Source organism: Neopelma chrysocephalum, unplaced genomic scaffold (assembly GCF_003984885.1).
Source record: "Neopelma chrysocephalum unplaced genomic scaffold, ASM398488v2 Primary Assembly neopelma1_108, whole genome shotgun sequence".
NCBI lineage: Eukaryota > Metazoa > Chordata > Aves > Passeriformes > Pipridae > Neopelma > Neopelma chrysocephalum.
The window spans coordinates 1,593,010-1,610,267 of NW_020897773.1; the positions used below are offsets into that span (position 1 = coordinate 1,593,010).

Consider the following 17,258-nt stretch of genomic DNA (forward strand, 5'->3'; position numbering starts at 1 on the left):
AGCAGTTTGCTGCAGCCTTTCACACAGCAATAAGCAGCCACAGGAAGATGGAAGGCAAACATGCTGCCCCTCACTCTAAGTCGATCAGGTTTACAATGCCATAAGGCATGATCTGAGGGCAGCCACATGCATGAAACCAGTATCTCCAGGCTCACAGAAGAGCCTCAGCTGATAGACACGAGCCTCTTCAGATACTGGCATTAGCCTTGCAAGTCAGCACACCTAAGAACTGAAACACAAGGACTGGCCATGATCTGGAACGTTAACCATTCCAACCCACTTTGGCAGTAAAAACAAAGCCAGTATGTTTGGAAAGCATTTTCAAACTTTATTTACAACTGTCACAGTGACAAAAATGTAGTTTGAAAAAAATGCTAGCTTCTCCCTGAGGCTCAAAAAAGAATTACAGAAATATAGAATGTATATCATACAACAGGAGGAGTTTTACTGGAGTGCTTTGTTCTTTAGATACGTTCAACAACAAATAGAAATATACACAATACTTCCAAAAAAAGGATGCAGACAGAAATATGCAAGTCTTTAGGGCAGACAGCAGGTCTGAAGTCCAAGGATTGCCATCTCACTGCTGCCCACATAGTAATATCTTTGATATACAGCTTTGACTTGGTGGTACAGATGGTAGAGACCAATAGAGAGTAACACTTAGAAATAAGACAACTGGCTGGTATGCAGGTGTACAAGCTCATTCCAGTAAGACAGCAAGACTAGAACAAGTGTTACAGATACAACAGCTGAATCCATCACTAGAGAAAATGGTATCACCACATCATGACCATTCAGTGATCAGCCATCCACCAAGATGGGCAGGGAGTGTGTATAACTGGGTCTGTGTGGCTGGACCAGAGACCAACCACAGTGTAGGAACACTGAATTTCTCCTGCTTTGTGCTAACTCATCTCCAAACTCCGATCTGTCCAAAACAGTTACACAGAGCTGATAAATTATTGCCATTATGTTTAAACACAAGCAAGACAAGACTAAAACAATCCTGCCAATATGTTAAAAGCGGTTCCCAAACCCCACCACAGCGTTTAACTACTCATGAGGTATTAAAAATACAAATACACACATGTCCAAATAGATTTTAAAAATGGAACGAGTTATAAGCAAAGAGGGGTGGCATTGGGATTATTATGGAAGTTTGGTTAAGGCCTTGACATTTTTTTCTCTTCCATGACCCCAGATTTGGTTTAGGTGGTAACTGTTCTTGTCCTATCCCAAGACCACTGGCTCCAGAGCTGGTCCCCAAAGATGCAAGATCATCCCTTTCCAGGAAAGCAGCAGGTTACCCTGTCTGGCAGCAGACTGGCCTTCTCCTCAAATGGAGGCAATGACTTCTCCTTGAGGCAGGATATGGTGAAGAGGACACAACCACAGACTTCACAAGACAGTCTGCACTTCATTAAAAAACCATGAATGTTTCACCCTTGCTAAGAAGCAGAAACACATCTTGTCTCAGGACACCCAGACTAATCCTCTCCCAAGAGACCCCTCCTACAACCCCCACTGGTGATCCACACTAGATCTGGTGTTTTGTCTTTGGATGATCTCCGGGTCTGGCAGCCCCACAACACACCCCGCTACCAGCCTGTCCTGCACTGAGGAGGCCCTGCAGTGCAAAGCCGGAGGAGACCCCCCCATCCCCACCCCAACCCTCACAAGCCCATTGACCAGCTAGTTAAGAGACATGAAACCCTACAACTTCAAGGACACCAAGGTAAGGAGGCATAAATCTCCACCTCCTTTGGGTGCCGTATGACATGAGACCAACCACAGCAGCCTCAGCAAATAGGAGAGAAAAATCTGAGGTGTTCAAACCTACATGAGCTCTTGCTGCAGACAGAAGCACCTTTAGCATCACCTCACACTAACCACCTGCAAGATAAACTAGGGCATCGCAGTAGAGATGACAAGCAGCAGCCTAACATTATCCTGCAAATACAGCTGTTCAGCATGTAAGAGTCTAAAGGCAAACAGGGGGAGAAAATAGCTTTGGGAAAAGTGGCTGGAAAACAGGCTCAACAGCGAGAGCAAGAAACCGAACTACTCTTATGGACGCTCACCTTACCCTAGGAGGTGCCGAACCGGGGAGAGCTACAGGCCCCTTGTCACTAGAGCATTTAGCCATGCTTCGCTATGGACACCCTTCCACCCCCCAAAACACACAAAATGGAAGCTGTAAGAAAGGCAAATCTGAGATATTACGGCTCTGTTCTCATGCTTTTAGCCAGAGGCAGCTCCCAGCCAAACGCTGCCATCGCCAACTTTCCTCCCCCTCCCCGAGCTCCCCCCTCCAGCAGTCCTCGGGTGGTCACCCTCTGCCATGTGCTTGGAATTTCACTGCTGCCTCCGCCTCGGAAAAATACAGATAATGATCTTGAGAACAGCAAACATTTCTCTGCGTTACTTCCTTCCTTCCTCAGGAGGTCTGGTGACACCGAGGGCTTCAGTTCTCGATACAGAGAATACAAAAAAAACTAAGATCTCGCAGGTGCAAAATTGAACTTGTCTTTTTAAAAAGACTTTCAAAAAAAGTGTGGCTCTTCCTTCAGAAGGGTGCAGTCCCTTGCCTTTCCTCAGATGCCATTTATTGCTCCTTGTTGTCCTTCTTTGTGTCTTCACAGTTTTCTTCCTCCTCTTCCTCGTCCTCCTCCTGCACGAGGAACTCTTCAGGTGGCCATCTCAGCTCACCGCTCTCCACATCACCCTCTGTCGGCTCCACCACGATCGAGGGCAGACGGTCCTTCAGCTTACAGTAACGATCGAAGTCTGAGGGATCAGGGAAGATCTGAAAGAGCCAAGGAGCAGTCTGTGAGAGGGGCTGCATGCAAACAGTCTTAGCCAAAACCCAACTCAAGACACTCAGGTCCTCAGGGCAGACTAGTCTGGACACAGAGTCAACCACTGAGTGATGGGAATACTCTTGCACTTGTAAGTAACCTTTTCGAGTCCCCAAGTAATGGAAATGAGCACTGCCCAAGAGGTTTTTTAAGCACGCGCTTGCTTGGATAGTGCTCAGCAAATAGGTATCTGCCCTTTTGGATGTTTATCCAAACGCCCCACTCCCCCAGCCCTGCTTTTGCATTAATGCTCTCGAGTTTGCACACTGAGCTATCTTGATCAGAGAATCTGAGATCTCATTTCCTGCTGATGGTCAAGCTGCACATGAGAACAGGCTTGTTCTCCAGGCTCTGCTGTTGGAAAGGAGGAGGCACATGGCAACCCAGGGCTAGAGTGGTCCAGACCCTTGCAGCAAGGGCCTGTGTCTGGTATCGCTCCAGGGCCACAGTGCCAGCCTGAAACAGAAGCTCAGCTGCATTTTAGAGATAATTTTGGCAGCATTCTGCACACCACAGCTACTGTACACCAGCAGTGAAACTCAGCAGGAAGACACACTCATTGTATGGAAGGGTTGGCTACTGGACCATATTTCTTCAGGAAAGAGGTACCTGTGACATAGCCAGCAGTTATGTACCGTACTTCTGATGCAAGGAATAGGAGGACTCCCTTCTCTCCAGCCTCTCAAGGTGCACAGACCACTACCTTATCCATCCCCTCCCATCCATAGCTTGCCATACGGATGCAAAAGCTCATGCACTGCAGAAGCACCAAGGCCCATATTTGCTGGTAGTGCAACTGGGATGCACACTTTGATCCTACTAGGAACTGAGGTGAAATGTGGGTACAGGAAAGACTGTTGGTGAAGTGTTAGCAGAAGCTTTGCATGACTAGATTGCAACGTGAACAGAAAAGGTGGTATTACTTATAGGTAACTTACTAAGGGAACAGCTTACAAACTCCAGCTCTTCCAGAAGGGAACTGCTGGGTGACAAAAGCCACTTGCCACATCAGTTCTCCTCATAGGTAACCAGAGGATTAAACAATTACCACCTGTTATTTCAAACAATTTTTTCAGAGTGCCCATTTCACATTACAGTTGCATTTAAACATCCCAAAGAAGATAACGACAAAATGCATTTTCCCCTTGAGGCTACAGACGGGGTGAGAACTCAGGTGGCTGTACTTTTCTTTGAACACCGCCTGCATTCAAGAAAGTCACAAGAGCATCTTTGCAGGGAGCAGCGCTGCCAGCCTCAGCCTCAGCTTGAGAGCAAGATCTGCTTTGATCTTTGTGGTTCCAGTTACAAAAGCAGGCTCCCCGTCCAGCAGCCCTGAGCATTAACCATGAAGCGTCATTCTCCCTGTGCCAATCACGTGGGTATCCACCACCTTGGGATGTCCTGGCCACAAAAAACTAAATAACATCCTACCAACTCATTCTTTGACTTAGCAACTTCTAACTGCGCCATTCCCTCCTTGGTAACATTCAGTCTTCTGCTATACAGCCTCATTTCTTCCTTGCACGCAAAGCTTTGTGGCAACCTGAGACAGCCATCAGGCTGCTACTTAATGCAAAGTCAGGCGAGGTAACAGAAGGTAATGAACAAATCAGGGGCTGTTTGCACACATTCATCTAGTCCCAGGGACAGTGGTGCAAGAGTCCAGCTCCCACCTCAGCACCCACCACCCACATGCTCTTCAGGTGCACAAGAGAAGGGTGAGGTCCTTGAACATGGTCACATCAACCTGGGCACTGCAGTGTGAGCTACTTGCTATTAGTCACTCCTGGCACAAGTGAGACTGTTCCTTGGAACTTTGTGGCTTCTGCTTAGGCAAACAAAGGCAGTTTCAGGCACACGGTGCATTACTGGAAGTACAGGCAGTGACTCCTAAGCATCAACTCATTATCTAAACTCAGGATAGGAAAAAAGTACCCTTGACATTACACGGTTTAGAAGGTTGCAATGGAAAAAAAAGTGTGGTTCAGGAGGTTACATAAGCTGATAATATCATGAAAATAGCCTCCTATGCAAGAAAAATAGCAGTATAATAATTAAACTAACCTTTGGCTGCTATTATTTTAAGCACATTAGGTCAAATTGGAGCAATTTCTTTGAAAATAGCCTGACAGATTTTTTTTCCAGAAACTAAGAAGTAGTCATTTCCTTACAAACAAATATCCGCAAAATGTGGTGTCCAGCTTTTTTAATAAAAAAAACCCTCCTAGCACAATCTTATCTCAAACAGCTGCAGGACAGGCCGAACCCAAGAAGGTCAGGATTTTTTCCACTAAGTCATGCTTTTTAATCGTTGAGGCAGCATGAAGGGAGATGTTGCAACTGCCCTTTGAAGGGGTGTGGACAGTCAATGGAAAAAGTACAGAAAGGCAGATTTCCTTCAATGTGACAGCCAGGGCAACAGCAGGCCAAGTACAGGGACCTGAGAAAAAAGGGCTGCAGATTAAGACCAATTGTACATCTGGGAAAGATGGGTGGAAAAGTTACCCCAACCGGCCTCCCCACTCACTCTTTACAAAAAAACATAGGGAAGCATCAAGTCTCTCCTGTCCCACTCCAGCAGTGTCATGCTACATTTGTTGGTTCCATATGCCTAATCTGGTCCCACTCCAGATTTAGACAATGGAAAGAAAAAAAACTCCCCAAATTTGCAGCAAGGGCCATGCTGGGAATACAGCAGCTCAGCTCTGACCTGAGAGCTCTGGCACAGGAGTCAGGACAGCAAAACCTGCCTTCAAGCCTTTCTAGTCACATTACTCATCTCAGGTGCGTAGGAGGAAGACTCTGCACTTCCCCACCACCTAAAGAGCAAAACAGGCATGGGTTAGCTTCTCCCTCTCATTCATCACCTTGCACACAGCTGAGGCAGATGCCTTCCCTTGGCTGACCTGGTCACTTGGTGGGGGGGACAAGTGACAACCACCAACTGGTTGTGATGGCTGTCTAAAATCAAATTTAGCAGCAACTCAAAGGTATCTTCCTACCCTTCACTTGCATGATACTGCATGAGGGGCTGCAATCGCTTCTGCAGAGCCTCCCTCTGTAGCTGAGGCCCAACTGCTGGCCCATGGAGAGACCCATCCAACACCTCTGGAGCCCACAGAGGACATGTATGTTGCTTCTTACCCTACTCAACAAAGCTTCTCACTAACAGCAAGACTGGTTTTCACAGGCCCCTCCAGATTATGTTTGGGGAACTGCTCTTCTCAAGAACCAACCCAGATCGCATACAAATTGACCAAATTCTTGCCTTGTAGCTAGAAAGGGCAGGAAAAAGCAGAACTTGAAACAAAACTTGAAATGATTTTAGGAAGATCATGTTTGCCTCTGTTTAAGATGATCTAGCTCTACTCTCCTTGAATGAAGTCTTGGCAACAAGAATGGAAAGTTTTCATTGCCCTGGGGAGGCTCAAACCCTCTCTCAGCATTCACAGGGATGGAGAAACACCAAAAGTAGGAGAGATGTCAGACAATTAAGAGGATTAGCTCAGCACTACCATAATCCAAGTGACACTTGTAAATTCAAAACAACTTCCACATGTGTACTCCATACCAACACCCATAGTTAAAATGCTTGTCTCCCCTCCCATGGGGCTGAAAACTATTTAAATTGTATTACAGGGAGACTAAGGCAATGAGATCTTTCCAAATTAAGTTACTGTTTTGGGGGAAAGCTTTGTTTCATTGCAGTGGAACTATACAAGACTGAAAAGTTTGTACTGGCAGACATACCACTTCAGGTACAGCATACATCACTCATCCTCCCAGTACTGCAAAGCTAAATTTTGTGCCTCTTCAGCAGCATCAAGCCAATATTCCAAATCCCAAACCATCATTTAAGTTTTTAAAACAAAAGTTTACTGCCATTGAGAAGCATGACAAGCTCATTTCAGGAAATATTTAAGCCATCTCTCTGTGTCCTCTTTGGAGGACTTTTCCAGCAACAATACATACATTTACTCACACAGTAGTCATGCCTCAAAACTGAGCTCCATTAAGTGTTCACACAGCAGCCCGTGGCTCAGGTTGATGAACTATGATAATTCCTCAGCAACAGACATATTGCCCTATCTTGGGGGACGGTGTCAAGGAAACTTCATACATCTAATAATTTTCCAACAAAGTAACAAGGTATCAAAGTAGGGAGGAAAAAACACACACTGAGGTGTTCCGATTAGCTGCGGTCTTCGGGTTGGGTCTCAGTGGAACAGTTTTGTGCATAGCATAGCTGCAAACATGAGTAGTTTTGGATCTGTTTACCCCATATGCTGCTTCTGTCTTCATTCAAGGTCCCAGACCATGGAATAAGCACTGACTCAGCCTACCAGTCTTGTCTAGTAACCATGCTTGCTATGATCACCTTTTTGCAGCCCAGTCTCAAGACCTTCCCCAGCAGCAAGCACCAGCTGTGATGCAGGACTTCCCCTGCACAAATCAAGGCTGCGCAGACATGAAGCGCCTCACAAGAAAACAAGACAATTACAGAGGAAGTTCAATTTCCACTAAGCCATCAGCCCTAGGGTCAGCAATGCATTGGTCTCCCAGCTTAATTGGAGGGATCCAGCAGACACAGCTCAAGCCCGTCAGCACTGACCACCACAGCTCCCTGGGAAAGTAAGTGCTTCCCCAGTGCTGGTGAAGAGGTGTTACACTCACCAAAAATGACTTCCATGACACCAAGGTTTTTCCATAGACCCTGGATGGAATGTTAAGCCTATTTACCCAGATTCAGCCACTCTGACGTGATTCACAGCTAGCTGTGGCTGTGATTAACCCAGACAGATCCCGGCATGATGCGATCATGACTTAAAGAGCTCAAGCTCCCCATGACAACCAAACCCCAGCTGATGGCATGAGGCAAGCTCAGCCTCCGCAGGCCAGTTTCCTAAAAGGGAGCCTAAAGTCCCACAGGACCAGCGAGTCAGCCAGACAGACAGTCTGCAGCGAAGCAGCACACTCAACTCAGGACACTGAATTTGCTCAAAACACACACTTTGGGTATTAATGTGTTTTCAGTTGTGCTCAGACTCTGCTCCACTTCCAAGAAGCAAGGCAGGATTCAGGTCAAGGCACTGTTTTGACAACAGCTCCACGAAATGATTAATTCAGCCTCAGTTTCAGTGGCATTGTTCGTGCTGCTGCGAGACGGCAGCAGAGGACAAGCTGGCAGAGTGCTGATGAGGCTCTTCAAAGAACGGGTATTTCTAGGGGCTGGAAAATAGCAAATGGTACATTAGCTCCGGCTGGCAGCAAAAAAGGCCCAGCTCGCTGGAGACTGCCAGGCAGGAAGTGCATGAAGCCCTCCATAGGCACATCTGTTTGTAGCAGGGGCATCTTGAGCCATCAGCTGCATTTCAACGAGTTTTTTGTTTAGTAAGTCCCTTGGGAATTATGGGACATCTATTAAAGATCCAGAAATAGCTCCTCACTGCAGGCACAAGACCCAGCATGACATCATCTCTTCAGTCACATCTTCTGTTTTGTCTATGCTGCCCTGTTCTGAGACTCATGCCCCAAATTCACCATTCACTTCTGCTCAGTCCCTTGAAATCTGTTGGCTCAACCATCTTCAGGGGGCTCAGAGAGCAGCTTTCTGTCACAAATACAGTAATAAGAGCTGTCTTACAGAGAAAGATTTTGAAATTAGCACATAAGCTTACAAGCATTTTGTGTATTAACTGGAAAAAAGGCATTCCTACACTGAGAAAGCATGTTTTGCAAATGAAATTGTACAACTTACTCAAGCCTGTGCAGGCAACTCAATAAACACTGGTATTAGTTTTGCAGTCTGACTTTTCATACCATTGCTTAAAGAGCAGTAATGGCCAGCCCAGCAAAGGCCAGGAAGCTTCACCAGTGAGAGGAGTGCACACTTTCAGCTGATGTCTAGGACTGACAGACAGTCCAGGGCATGAGCAGAGGCATGAGGGTGAAGCAAGCAGAAGGAAAAAGTCATCAACACAAGTTCACTTCATAACCAGCAAGACAGACAGGAGCCCTGAAGTTCAGTGAACTCCACAGGACAGAGGAAATTAGATTGCTGAAGTTTATACTCAGGGTAGAGCTTGTTTCCTCAATTTACTTCCAAGTAAAGGCAAAAATACTATGAAACAGTACTCTTGGTAGGACAAGTCTGTCTGCAGCAGATATTGATGGGCTTTACAGTTCTAGCAAAGCTGCTGTACCACCTCCTCTGGTCCAGACAGTTTCATGTCTGCCTATGGCAAAAGCAGCTCCCAGTCTCACAGCATCCTACAGACCAACTCCCAGGCAGTCCCTGCTCTACAGAGGCTGAAGGGGGGCATTTTGAACCTCAGTTTGAAATCACCTCTGTAGTAAAATAAAGACAAGTTCTACTAAAGGAACAAGAGAAAATTTTGAAGCTAAAGCGTTGCCTCTCCTGGTTCTGGCTACACTTTTCTATTTTTTGCCTCTTGTAGCCAGTCAAGGGCTGTTACACTGACACTGCAGATGAGCGGAGGAAGATGTTGCAGCTTAGAACAACAAGCCTCAGTGTAGGAGCAGTCATGCTCCATTAGCCCTGTCTGGTTTTAAGTTATTGCACTATAGTCCTCAGACTAGCATACAATTTTCCAAACTCTCGCCATCAGCAAGATGAGGCACAAAGTGCCAAAGTCTGAGGCAGAACAAAGAGTCCATGGTGCTATTTACATCAGATTTGCCCTTGCTGTTCTCACTTGAGTTTTCAACCGTTTAAGGATGCTTTCAACTTACCTTGACTTACACTGTGACATTCCCAGCCTAGCAGCCAGAGAAGGAAGGCTGGATCCTGCTCTCCAATCCTCTTTACACAAACCTGATTTAGAGGCAGACCTCATACACAGCCCACACACTCCTAGTGCCATAAGAATTTTCCATTTCAACACCTCAGCTCTTGGTGCCATCAGTGTGTTTCACATCAAGGTGAAGTTCCCAGCTCTTGCAGGCACTTGATAAAAGTTATCTGTGACTAGACCACAAAAGAGACGAGATCTAGGATGCAAGAACCCTGCATAGATATGAATTGTCAGCATTTATGACTCATGGACCTTCCAGTTCAGATGATCCAAACAGGTCTGTTCCCCAGTTGGCCCAAACAGACTTATCAAGGTCATTAGCACTTGGGGAAAAACCTTACTGAAGCAATCATGAGAACAAGCAGGGCACCTAGATCCTGCCTCTCACTGGAAATTTGGATAGGTAAATAGAGGCCTTTGACATGACTGGGTTAAGCCTCTTCAAAAGGTGACCCATAAAGATGACCTAACATCCCATAGAGGTAAGTTTGATTGCTTCAGATTTACAACCTCTCATTCCTGTGCATTCACACTGTAAAAGAGGAAAGAGGCTGCATGCTTCCCACTAACTCAAGCGCTGAAGCACAGCACAGCTATAAACCAAACATCATGCACAATCCAGAGCCAGAATTCTGACTAAAAAAAGCAACGCATCCCCTTTTTCTCCATATAGCTTTGCCTTCTCCTGGAGGCCTCAGCCATGGCCCAAAGTTCAGTTGATTTCATGCTTCAGTGAACTGCTGCTGCCTTGTAGCTCATTTTTCAGACAAATATGCAAACATAGAGCAGCACACCTCATTTGGATGCAGACTTAGAGCAACTGCCTCTGTGCAGGTTGTGTAACATCTGCAAAGGACAAACCCTGCATCTGGATCTACCGGTAAGAGTCACCCAATGCACAGACCAGGTGCAGGTCATCTGCAAGCATTCAGCATCTGTGTTAGATTTCATCAACAAGTCTCTGGAAGTGCAGGAAACCATGGAACTAGTAGGCTAAGATGCATAACTTGCACTTTGATTAACTACAAGCTAGGAAATGAAAGGGATATTGATGCTTGAGCTGGTTGAAGACCATCTCTTCACCCCAGCCATTGAACTAGAGGCTAACAGCTAACTACATTGTTCAGACCTTTCAGAATGAATGCAGCTTGTGCCTTCAGGTATTGATATCTCCACTGACATTTCAAGGCTTGTTTAGGTTGTCTCTGGCCTTACTGTATCTTATAGAGGACTATTAACCCTCTCAAATGGGCATGTCAGTCAGGAAAACCAAGAAACAGATCAAACAGATGTAGATGCCATATAAACAGCATCCTCCTGCTCTCAGCAGGTCAATTGTATGCTGTCTTACAAAGATCTCAAGAGTTGTCTCAGCCCAGTGAGTGGCATGAATCCTTCTTTAAACAATCTCCCTGTCTCCCAGAGACCCAGGAATGCTGAATGAGTGGGGGCTCAATCACTTCAAAAGCAACCAAGTCTTCTGCCAACCCGCTCTGATACCGAGTGATATTTTAGACAACCATCTCCTGCCAAGCAAACATTCCAGTCTGTTGACTAGTTCTCACTAGAGCAAGACCTACTATTAGGTCAGGCTATAGAAAGGTACATTAGACCAAATTTACAGTCCAGCCCAGGCAATTCCACACGGGATTAATGCCTCAGCAGTCAGCAAAGCACTTACCTGATATGACAGCCCATCCTTGCGGGGGCTTAGCCCGATCTCATCCATAGCTGGGGTGTTCATCATCACTTCAGTCATTTCAGCGGATCTCAGATAATCAGAGCTAGAAACAAAAGACAGCATTCCAGTGATCTGAGGGGCTCCAGGAGGACTGAGCAAGGTTCAAGCGGCATCGGGAGAGCGAAGCGAGCAGCAGAGGCTGTAGGCAGTCTATTTCTGGTCCCTTCCTTCCTGCCCCCCCTTGGAAGGCAGCGGAAAAAGCTCAGTACCTCGTAAGCCGGAGCTATATCCAATACCCTGGGAGCACCTCCCTGACTCTCCCCACAGGAGCTCAGCTCAAGCACACCCGGGGAGGCTCCAGCGGCAGCGCTTCGCTTTTAACTCCGCTTCCTCCAGCTCTGCCCCCCGAGGGGGAGAAAGTAAAAAACCACAGTAAAGTGCAAGCGCTGGGGGTTTTGGTTTGTTTTTTTTTAATTAGTTTTTTTTTTTTAATTTTTTTTTTTTTATTGTTCGGGCCGGTGTGCTTTAGCTCCCGCTGACTTATTTTACAACCTCGGGGACTTCCATACCAGCGGAGAGAGCGGCGCCAATTCCAGCCCGGCTTTTACAGCCTTGATGGCGCTTCCAGTGCGAGAAAGTGAAGTGAACTCCCACAGTTCGCAGTTCCCCTATTGCGGCTCATCCCGCTATCGCCCGGCTCGCACCGCCCGGCGTGTGCACCGCCGCCACGGGCCTCCTTCCCTCCGCTTTCCCGAAATCCCGCCCCGGGGCCCCACGTTGCATCGCCTCCTCCCGGGACAGGGGAGGCGGCCGAAGCCCCGGCAGACACGCAGCGGCTTCGCTTCAAGAGCCCCCCGGCCACAGCAGCAGAGTCCTCATCCCCCCGCCCGCCCCACGCGGGAAGTGCCCACTCACCAGGGCAGGGGGCACAGCACAGACATGAAGTCCCGGCGGAGGCAGCCCCGGGCGCGGGGTGGCGGGAGGGGCACCCAGGCACGGCACGGGCGCTGCAGGACAGTGCGGGATGAGGCGGGACGATGCGCGTCGCTGCCCCGGTCTGAGGAGCCGCTGCCACAACTCCGCCGCCGCTCTGAGCCCCACGCCCGCCGCCGCGCCGCCTTAAATGGTCCCGGGGGGCGTGGCCCAGGCCCGGGCCCCGCCCACCCGCCTGACGTCAACTTTTTCATGAATGGCTTCGGCGCGCGCCGCCTGCGGGGGGAGGTGCGGGGGTGCGCGCGCCCGCCCGTGTCCCGCTGTCCCCGTGTCCTGATGTCCCCGAGTCCCCGAGTGGGTGACGGTGGAGACCCCGGCCCGTCCCGGTGAGGAGAGGCGCGTTCCCGCTGTTTCAGCCCGGACCGAAGCGCGCTGCGGACCCCCCAACACCGGCACCACCCCGAGCATCGCCGGGGCCAGGTCCTGGTCTGTGTCTCACGAAGGGGGGTCCAAATCCACCGCATTCATGGTGGTGATGGCGGGGGGCCGGGGGCTCAGCCGGAGCTCTCCGGCACATGCCAGGGGAGCGGCAGCGGCCGCCCAGCCCCGGCCCTGCGCGCACCTTCCGTGCCCCACACCTCCAGCTGGAGTAAAGGGAGCGAGCAGCTTCACGAGGCCGAGCTGTATTTAGCCAAACAATGCGAATCAATGACTGGAAGGCACAGGAGGAGAGGGAGGCAAATCCATTGGCTGCCAGGGAAGCACAAAAGCACCGTGAGCAGCTGTAGGTGAAGCACATTTCCCCTCCCAACATGAAACTTCTGGAAGGCAAAACCCATCTTTGGGCCCCAGAACCCAAACCCAGCGTGTGCCCTGACTGTGTGCATCAATCTGCTGCTGGTCCTCCTGAGAAACAGGCTGTACCCCGAGGCACATGCCTGCAGGACAGGGCACTTGGCCACAGGATGGGCCAGGCCCTCCAAGGCTGCTGAGAGATGCTCAGGGCTTTTGGAGACAGTTCTACCCTCTGTTTACTTTCCCACTGAGCAGTATCTTGCCACACACTGACAGGTGAAGTTTAGTACAGGGACTGTTTGCATTCCACCTGTTGCTCCATGCTGCTGCTCAGACTTTGCCAACAAAGTGGATAGCCAAGCACACAAACACTTCTCTTGTTTCCTTCACATGCAGAACGTACAGCTGCTGCTGCGCTTCATACACGTGTCTGTACACAGACAAACACACGCTATTTGCCCCATTATTTAAGTGCTAAAAAGCACAAGTTCAGCGCTTCTGAAGGGAAGCTTTGCCCTCAGCTCCACTCAGCCACCCCCCAGACTGTGTATAGATGTGTACATACATATCTGCATGTATTTCCTCAGACTGGGTAATTTAATCTCCTTAAATTCATATTATATAATGCGAGCGTATGTGGGTGTTTCACATGAGGCTTCAGCAAGCTGCTGCTTTGTGCCAGATTAAAATGAATCACAAGGAGTTGATTGAGCCTCTACAGATGAGTGGAAATTCAGGTGGGTGCAAGTGAGCTTCCTACAAAGGGTCACCAGTAACCTTCCACAAGGTTAAGGGGAGGGAGGCAGCAGGTTGGACTCGGTGCACGCGGTCCTTTTGCCTGCCTTGAGCCTCCTGATAATGAGGTTTGGAGCCAGGGAGAAGAGTGAGAAAATAGTCAAGTTTCCTAAGTTCTGGGGAAGCAGCTTCCCTGTGTTTTGCTGCCCTGTCCGCAGGGCCCCCATCTCCATGCCGCATCCCCTGGGACACATAAACTCACATTTACTGTCTTTGCTGATTTCTGCACTAAGAGAACACAAAGACTTGACTTATAAAAGATTTTTTTGTAGCTGAACAGTCCAAGACAGTGCCTGGTGGTACTGGGGCTGGGAGAAGGAGAGAGAAAGGGTGCTGCTTCAGGCAGGTCTCTTAAAATTAACTTTGCAACCTGCCCCAAATGCCTTCAACTCCCACCATGTCCAGATAAAACGTGGGATGTGGATGGGGCCATAGCTCAGTTCCCTGGGGTGTTTCATGAGTAGTAAGCCTGCCTGTCTCCCTCAGACATACACGCACCTGCTGTGGATTTCCTGGTGTCGACTGTACAAAATAAAAGCCAACGAAAAACTGCCAAGACCCCAAGTCTCTCTTGCACCAGGCACACCAAGTTGTCTCTCCAAATGCCTTCCTACACTGGGCAGAGCTCGAGATTCAAGGTTTTTCCCTCCTTGAAAAGTACATTCCTTTAAATACCTAATTTTTGATACATCTGAACCCCTGAAGGAGACCAAGGAACGGGAGTAGGGCTCACTTTCCCATCCATCCATCCTCCATGGCTTCTGCAGCCACCACTGAGAAAAAGCAGTTTAGATCAACCCTTTGCCTGTGTCCTCTGGACGCCTGCCTTGCCATCCCAGCTGGCATGGGCAGATAGTTTCAAGTTTCTACCTAGATAACAGCCTTTTTAGGGGGTGTTTGGGGGGATGACATCGAACAAAAATTCCTGGGTGTCTATGTGCTGAGTACACAGATTACTTCCCAGCAACTTGGTGAGAACATCGGCCCTGGCCCTGGCCAATTCCCGTCGGGAGGCCTGGGGATCGGTGCTTTTATTGCTCACTTTGGCTCTAAGCCACTGGGAGATTTATTTGTGTGATTAACCATAAGCACGTTAATAGTCCTTTTGAAAGCAAAGGCACACCTCCTGTGATTTCCATCAACCGCGCTTGGCTGCTTCGCTGGATCAGGGGTGGCTCAACCCCCCCATCCCGACAAGTGTAATGTTTAGTGGGTGAAGTGTGTACCAGGAACACTGCACCTTTGGCCATTCCTTGAGTGAAATCTTGCTGAAGGTGTGCAGATATCCCAGGGATGGGAGGTGTTCTTCATGCGGGGCACTTGTACTATGTAATGTACCTCCTTCTGCTTTACTTGCCCCAGCCAGGTATGGAAAGCTGGGGCTACAGAGGCAGAGCAGGAGGGGCTGTTGTACCCACCTGCAGCTCCTACCTTGCTAAGAACAAGTTTTCCCTTGTAGATAAGCGTTTATATCAATGTATGGGCTTAAAGTGAGGGAGCCCCACTAACGCTTGAGCTGCTGAGCTGCCACCTTAGAAATCCACATGTCCAAGCCATCAGTTTTCATTACACTCCAGATCCTAAAATGCCAAATCCTCACTCCTCTCAGGGGGCAAGACAAGAGGAGTTTCCTGCCATCTGTGGCCCCACAACCATGGCGCAGTACATGGGAGTAGAGAACAAAATGGGATCAGCTCAAAGTGTTTTATTGCAAATGAGAACGAATCCCTGTGCTCTTTCTCTGCTTCCATGATGGGAGCAAAATACAAGCGCTTCAAATTGGCATATTTTTTTCTTTTACTTTCAGTGAGTTCTAGCAAATGGAGCTCAGCCTGCCTTGATTTCCACTTCTTTTCTCATCTCAAGTGCTCACCAGATCCCTATTTCAGTGCTGTCTGTTTTTGCATTAAACACTAGGGACTAGCCAGTTACCTGCGGGCAGGAGCAGCAGCACTTGGGCTCTCAGCTGGGGTGAACTGCTTTCCAGGGCGCTGAGCTGATTGAAACCAGATGAGCCCTCGTGCCTGTTTTATTGCCTTCAGTTAATTTTATAACTCTCTATAATATTTTGTTTTTCAGGACAGTATAAACTAACAGAAGACAAACAAGTGGTAACAGCCATTCACTCGCACGTTATGAATCAGCAGCAATCTAGCAGGAGCAGCGTGATGGTGAAGGACAGAGCATCACTATCCCCACAGAAGACACTTGTGCATAAGCAGAGCCAAGGAGAAACAAAACTACTGGGCAGTCATTTCCCCTTGTTTTTCCCTAACCTGCCTGTAACGTAAGAGTTTTCATTGCATTTACCTCCAATAAGGCACTACTCGTCTGGATTTAGATCCAATGGCCACACGGGCTGACCGCATGATAGCCAGCCACACTGGCATCCCAGCCCCTCTGCAGCCCTGCATGTTGCCACCTCCCTTATCCGAGGGGGTAAGTGAGGCTGCACGAGGCAAAGTGACCAGCACAGGGTCACCCTTAGGGTCACCTCCCTTCGGGAGCGGAGCTCGCTGGTTCTTGTCTCCCAGCCAGTGCTGCGAATCCTACAGGGAAAGTTTCCTAGTGAAAAAATAAACTCTTCCCATTTGGAATTTAAAAACAAAACCATGGAAACATTTCTCTCCATCATAATGTTTCGCAAAAAGTTATTTTAACAAATTTAAATTTGGGGCTTTGACTTGACCGTCCAGTGCCCTTTGAAATAGTTGAATCCAGGCCATCGCCGCAACCATGTTAGAGCCAGGCCTTGAGCTCTGGGTTGCCTGACATCCCATCAGCACCTGAGACATTAAAGCCCCCCCTCCTCAGCTGAGAGGTGGTCAGCCTCTTCTGGGTGCCTGCACACATTGGAGTGGCTGTGCAGCATGTAGTAGCTTGGTTTGCCCTCCCCCGTGTTTCACGGGCCCCTTGCAAATAGTTTGCATGCTCAGGGATGCTACAGACAGGTTGAAACCACTGCCATCTCCAGCCTGCCACCTTGGTGGCGCCGCCAGAGAATGTCCCATGTGCCTCTGACCAGCAAAATCTTCCTAAAAGGCAGTGACTACAGCTCAAACAAACTCTGGGCTGTCCCTGTATGGCCCTACCTGTGCATGACCTGGCACAAACCCTCTCCTCTCCGTGCTTGTGGTGCATGGTCTATTTATTTCCTTAGGAAAAAATAGGCTCTCACAGTGTCATTCTTTCCAGCCACTTTCCACATAGCATCACATTTCTCAGTGACTTTCAAATGGTGATTGAGAAGAAAAGGCCAGTCAATGTGCACATGTTCATCTTGCCCTGTGTGCCTGGTTGTGAGGGGGTTTAGGAGTCAGAGAGAAAAAATGGGGTTTGTACCCTGTGTTGAAAAGCAAGAAGAATAGGTACAGCTGG

At 48.6% G+C, this 17,258-nt stretch overlaps 1 protein-coding gene across 1 annotated transcript; it reads right to left on the reverse strand.

The window, feature by feature from the left end:
- Nucleotides 1-305: 305 nt before the first annotated feature.
- On the reverse strand, nt 306-12,439 carry LBH (limb bud and heart development). The gene is made up of 3 exons (XM_027696554.1): nt 12,273-12,439; nt 11,358-11,460; nt 306-2,809 (listed from the first exon to the last, which is right to left on the reverse strand). Exons 1-3 carry the CDS (start codon nt 12,296-12,298, stop codon nt 2,609-2,611), a joined length of 330 nt encoding a protein of 109 aa, XP_027552355.1. The 5' UTR covers nt 12,299-12,439; the 3' UTR covers nt 306-2,608.
- Nucleotides 12,440-17,258: the final 4,819 nt, after the last annotated feature.

Bases quoted from the DNA above. Each gene is read 5' to 3' on its own strand.
- LBH (XM_027696554.1), bottom strand. From the start codon at position 12,298: ATGTCTGTGCTGTGCCCCCTGCCCTG. The intron at 11,461-12,272 runs GTGAGTGGGCAC...TTTTGTTTCTAG, and splicing joins GTGCTGTGCCCCCTGCCCTG to CTCTGATTATCTGAGATCCG. The intron at 2,810-11,357 runs GTAAGTGCTTTG...TGGCTCTTTCAG, and splicing joins AGGATGGGCTGTCATATCAG to ATCTTCCCTGATCCCTCAGA.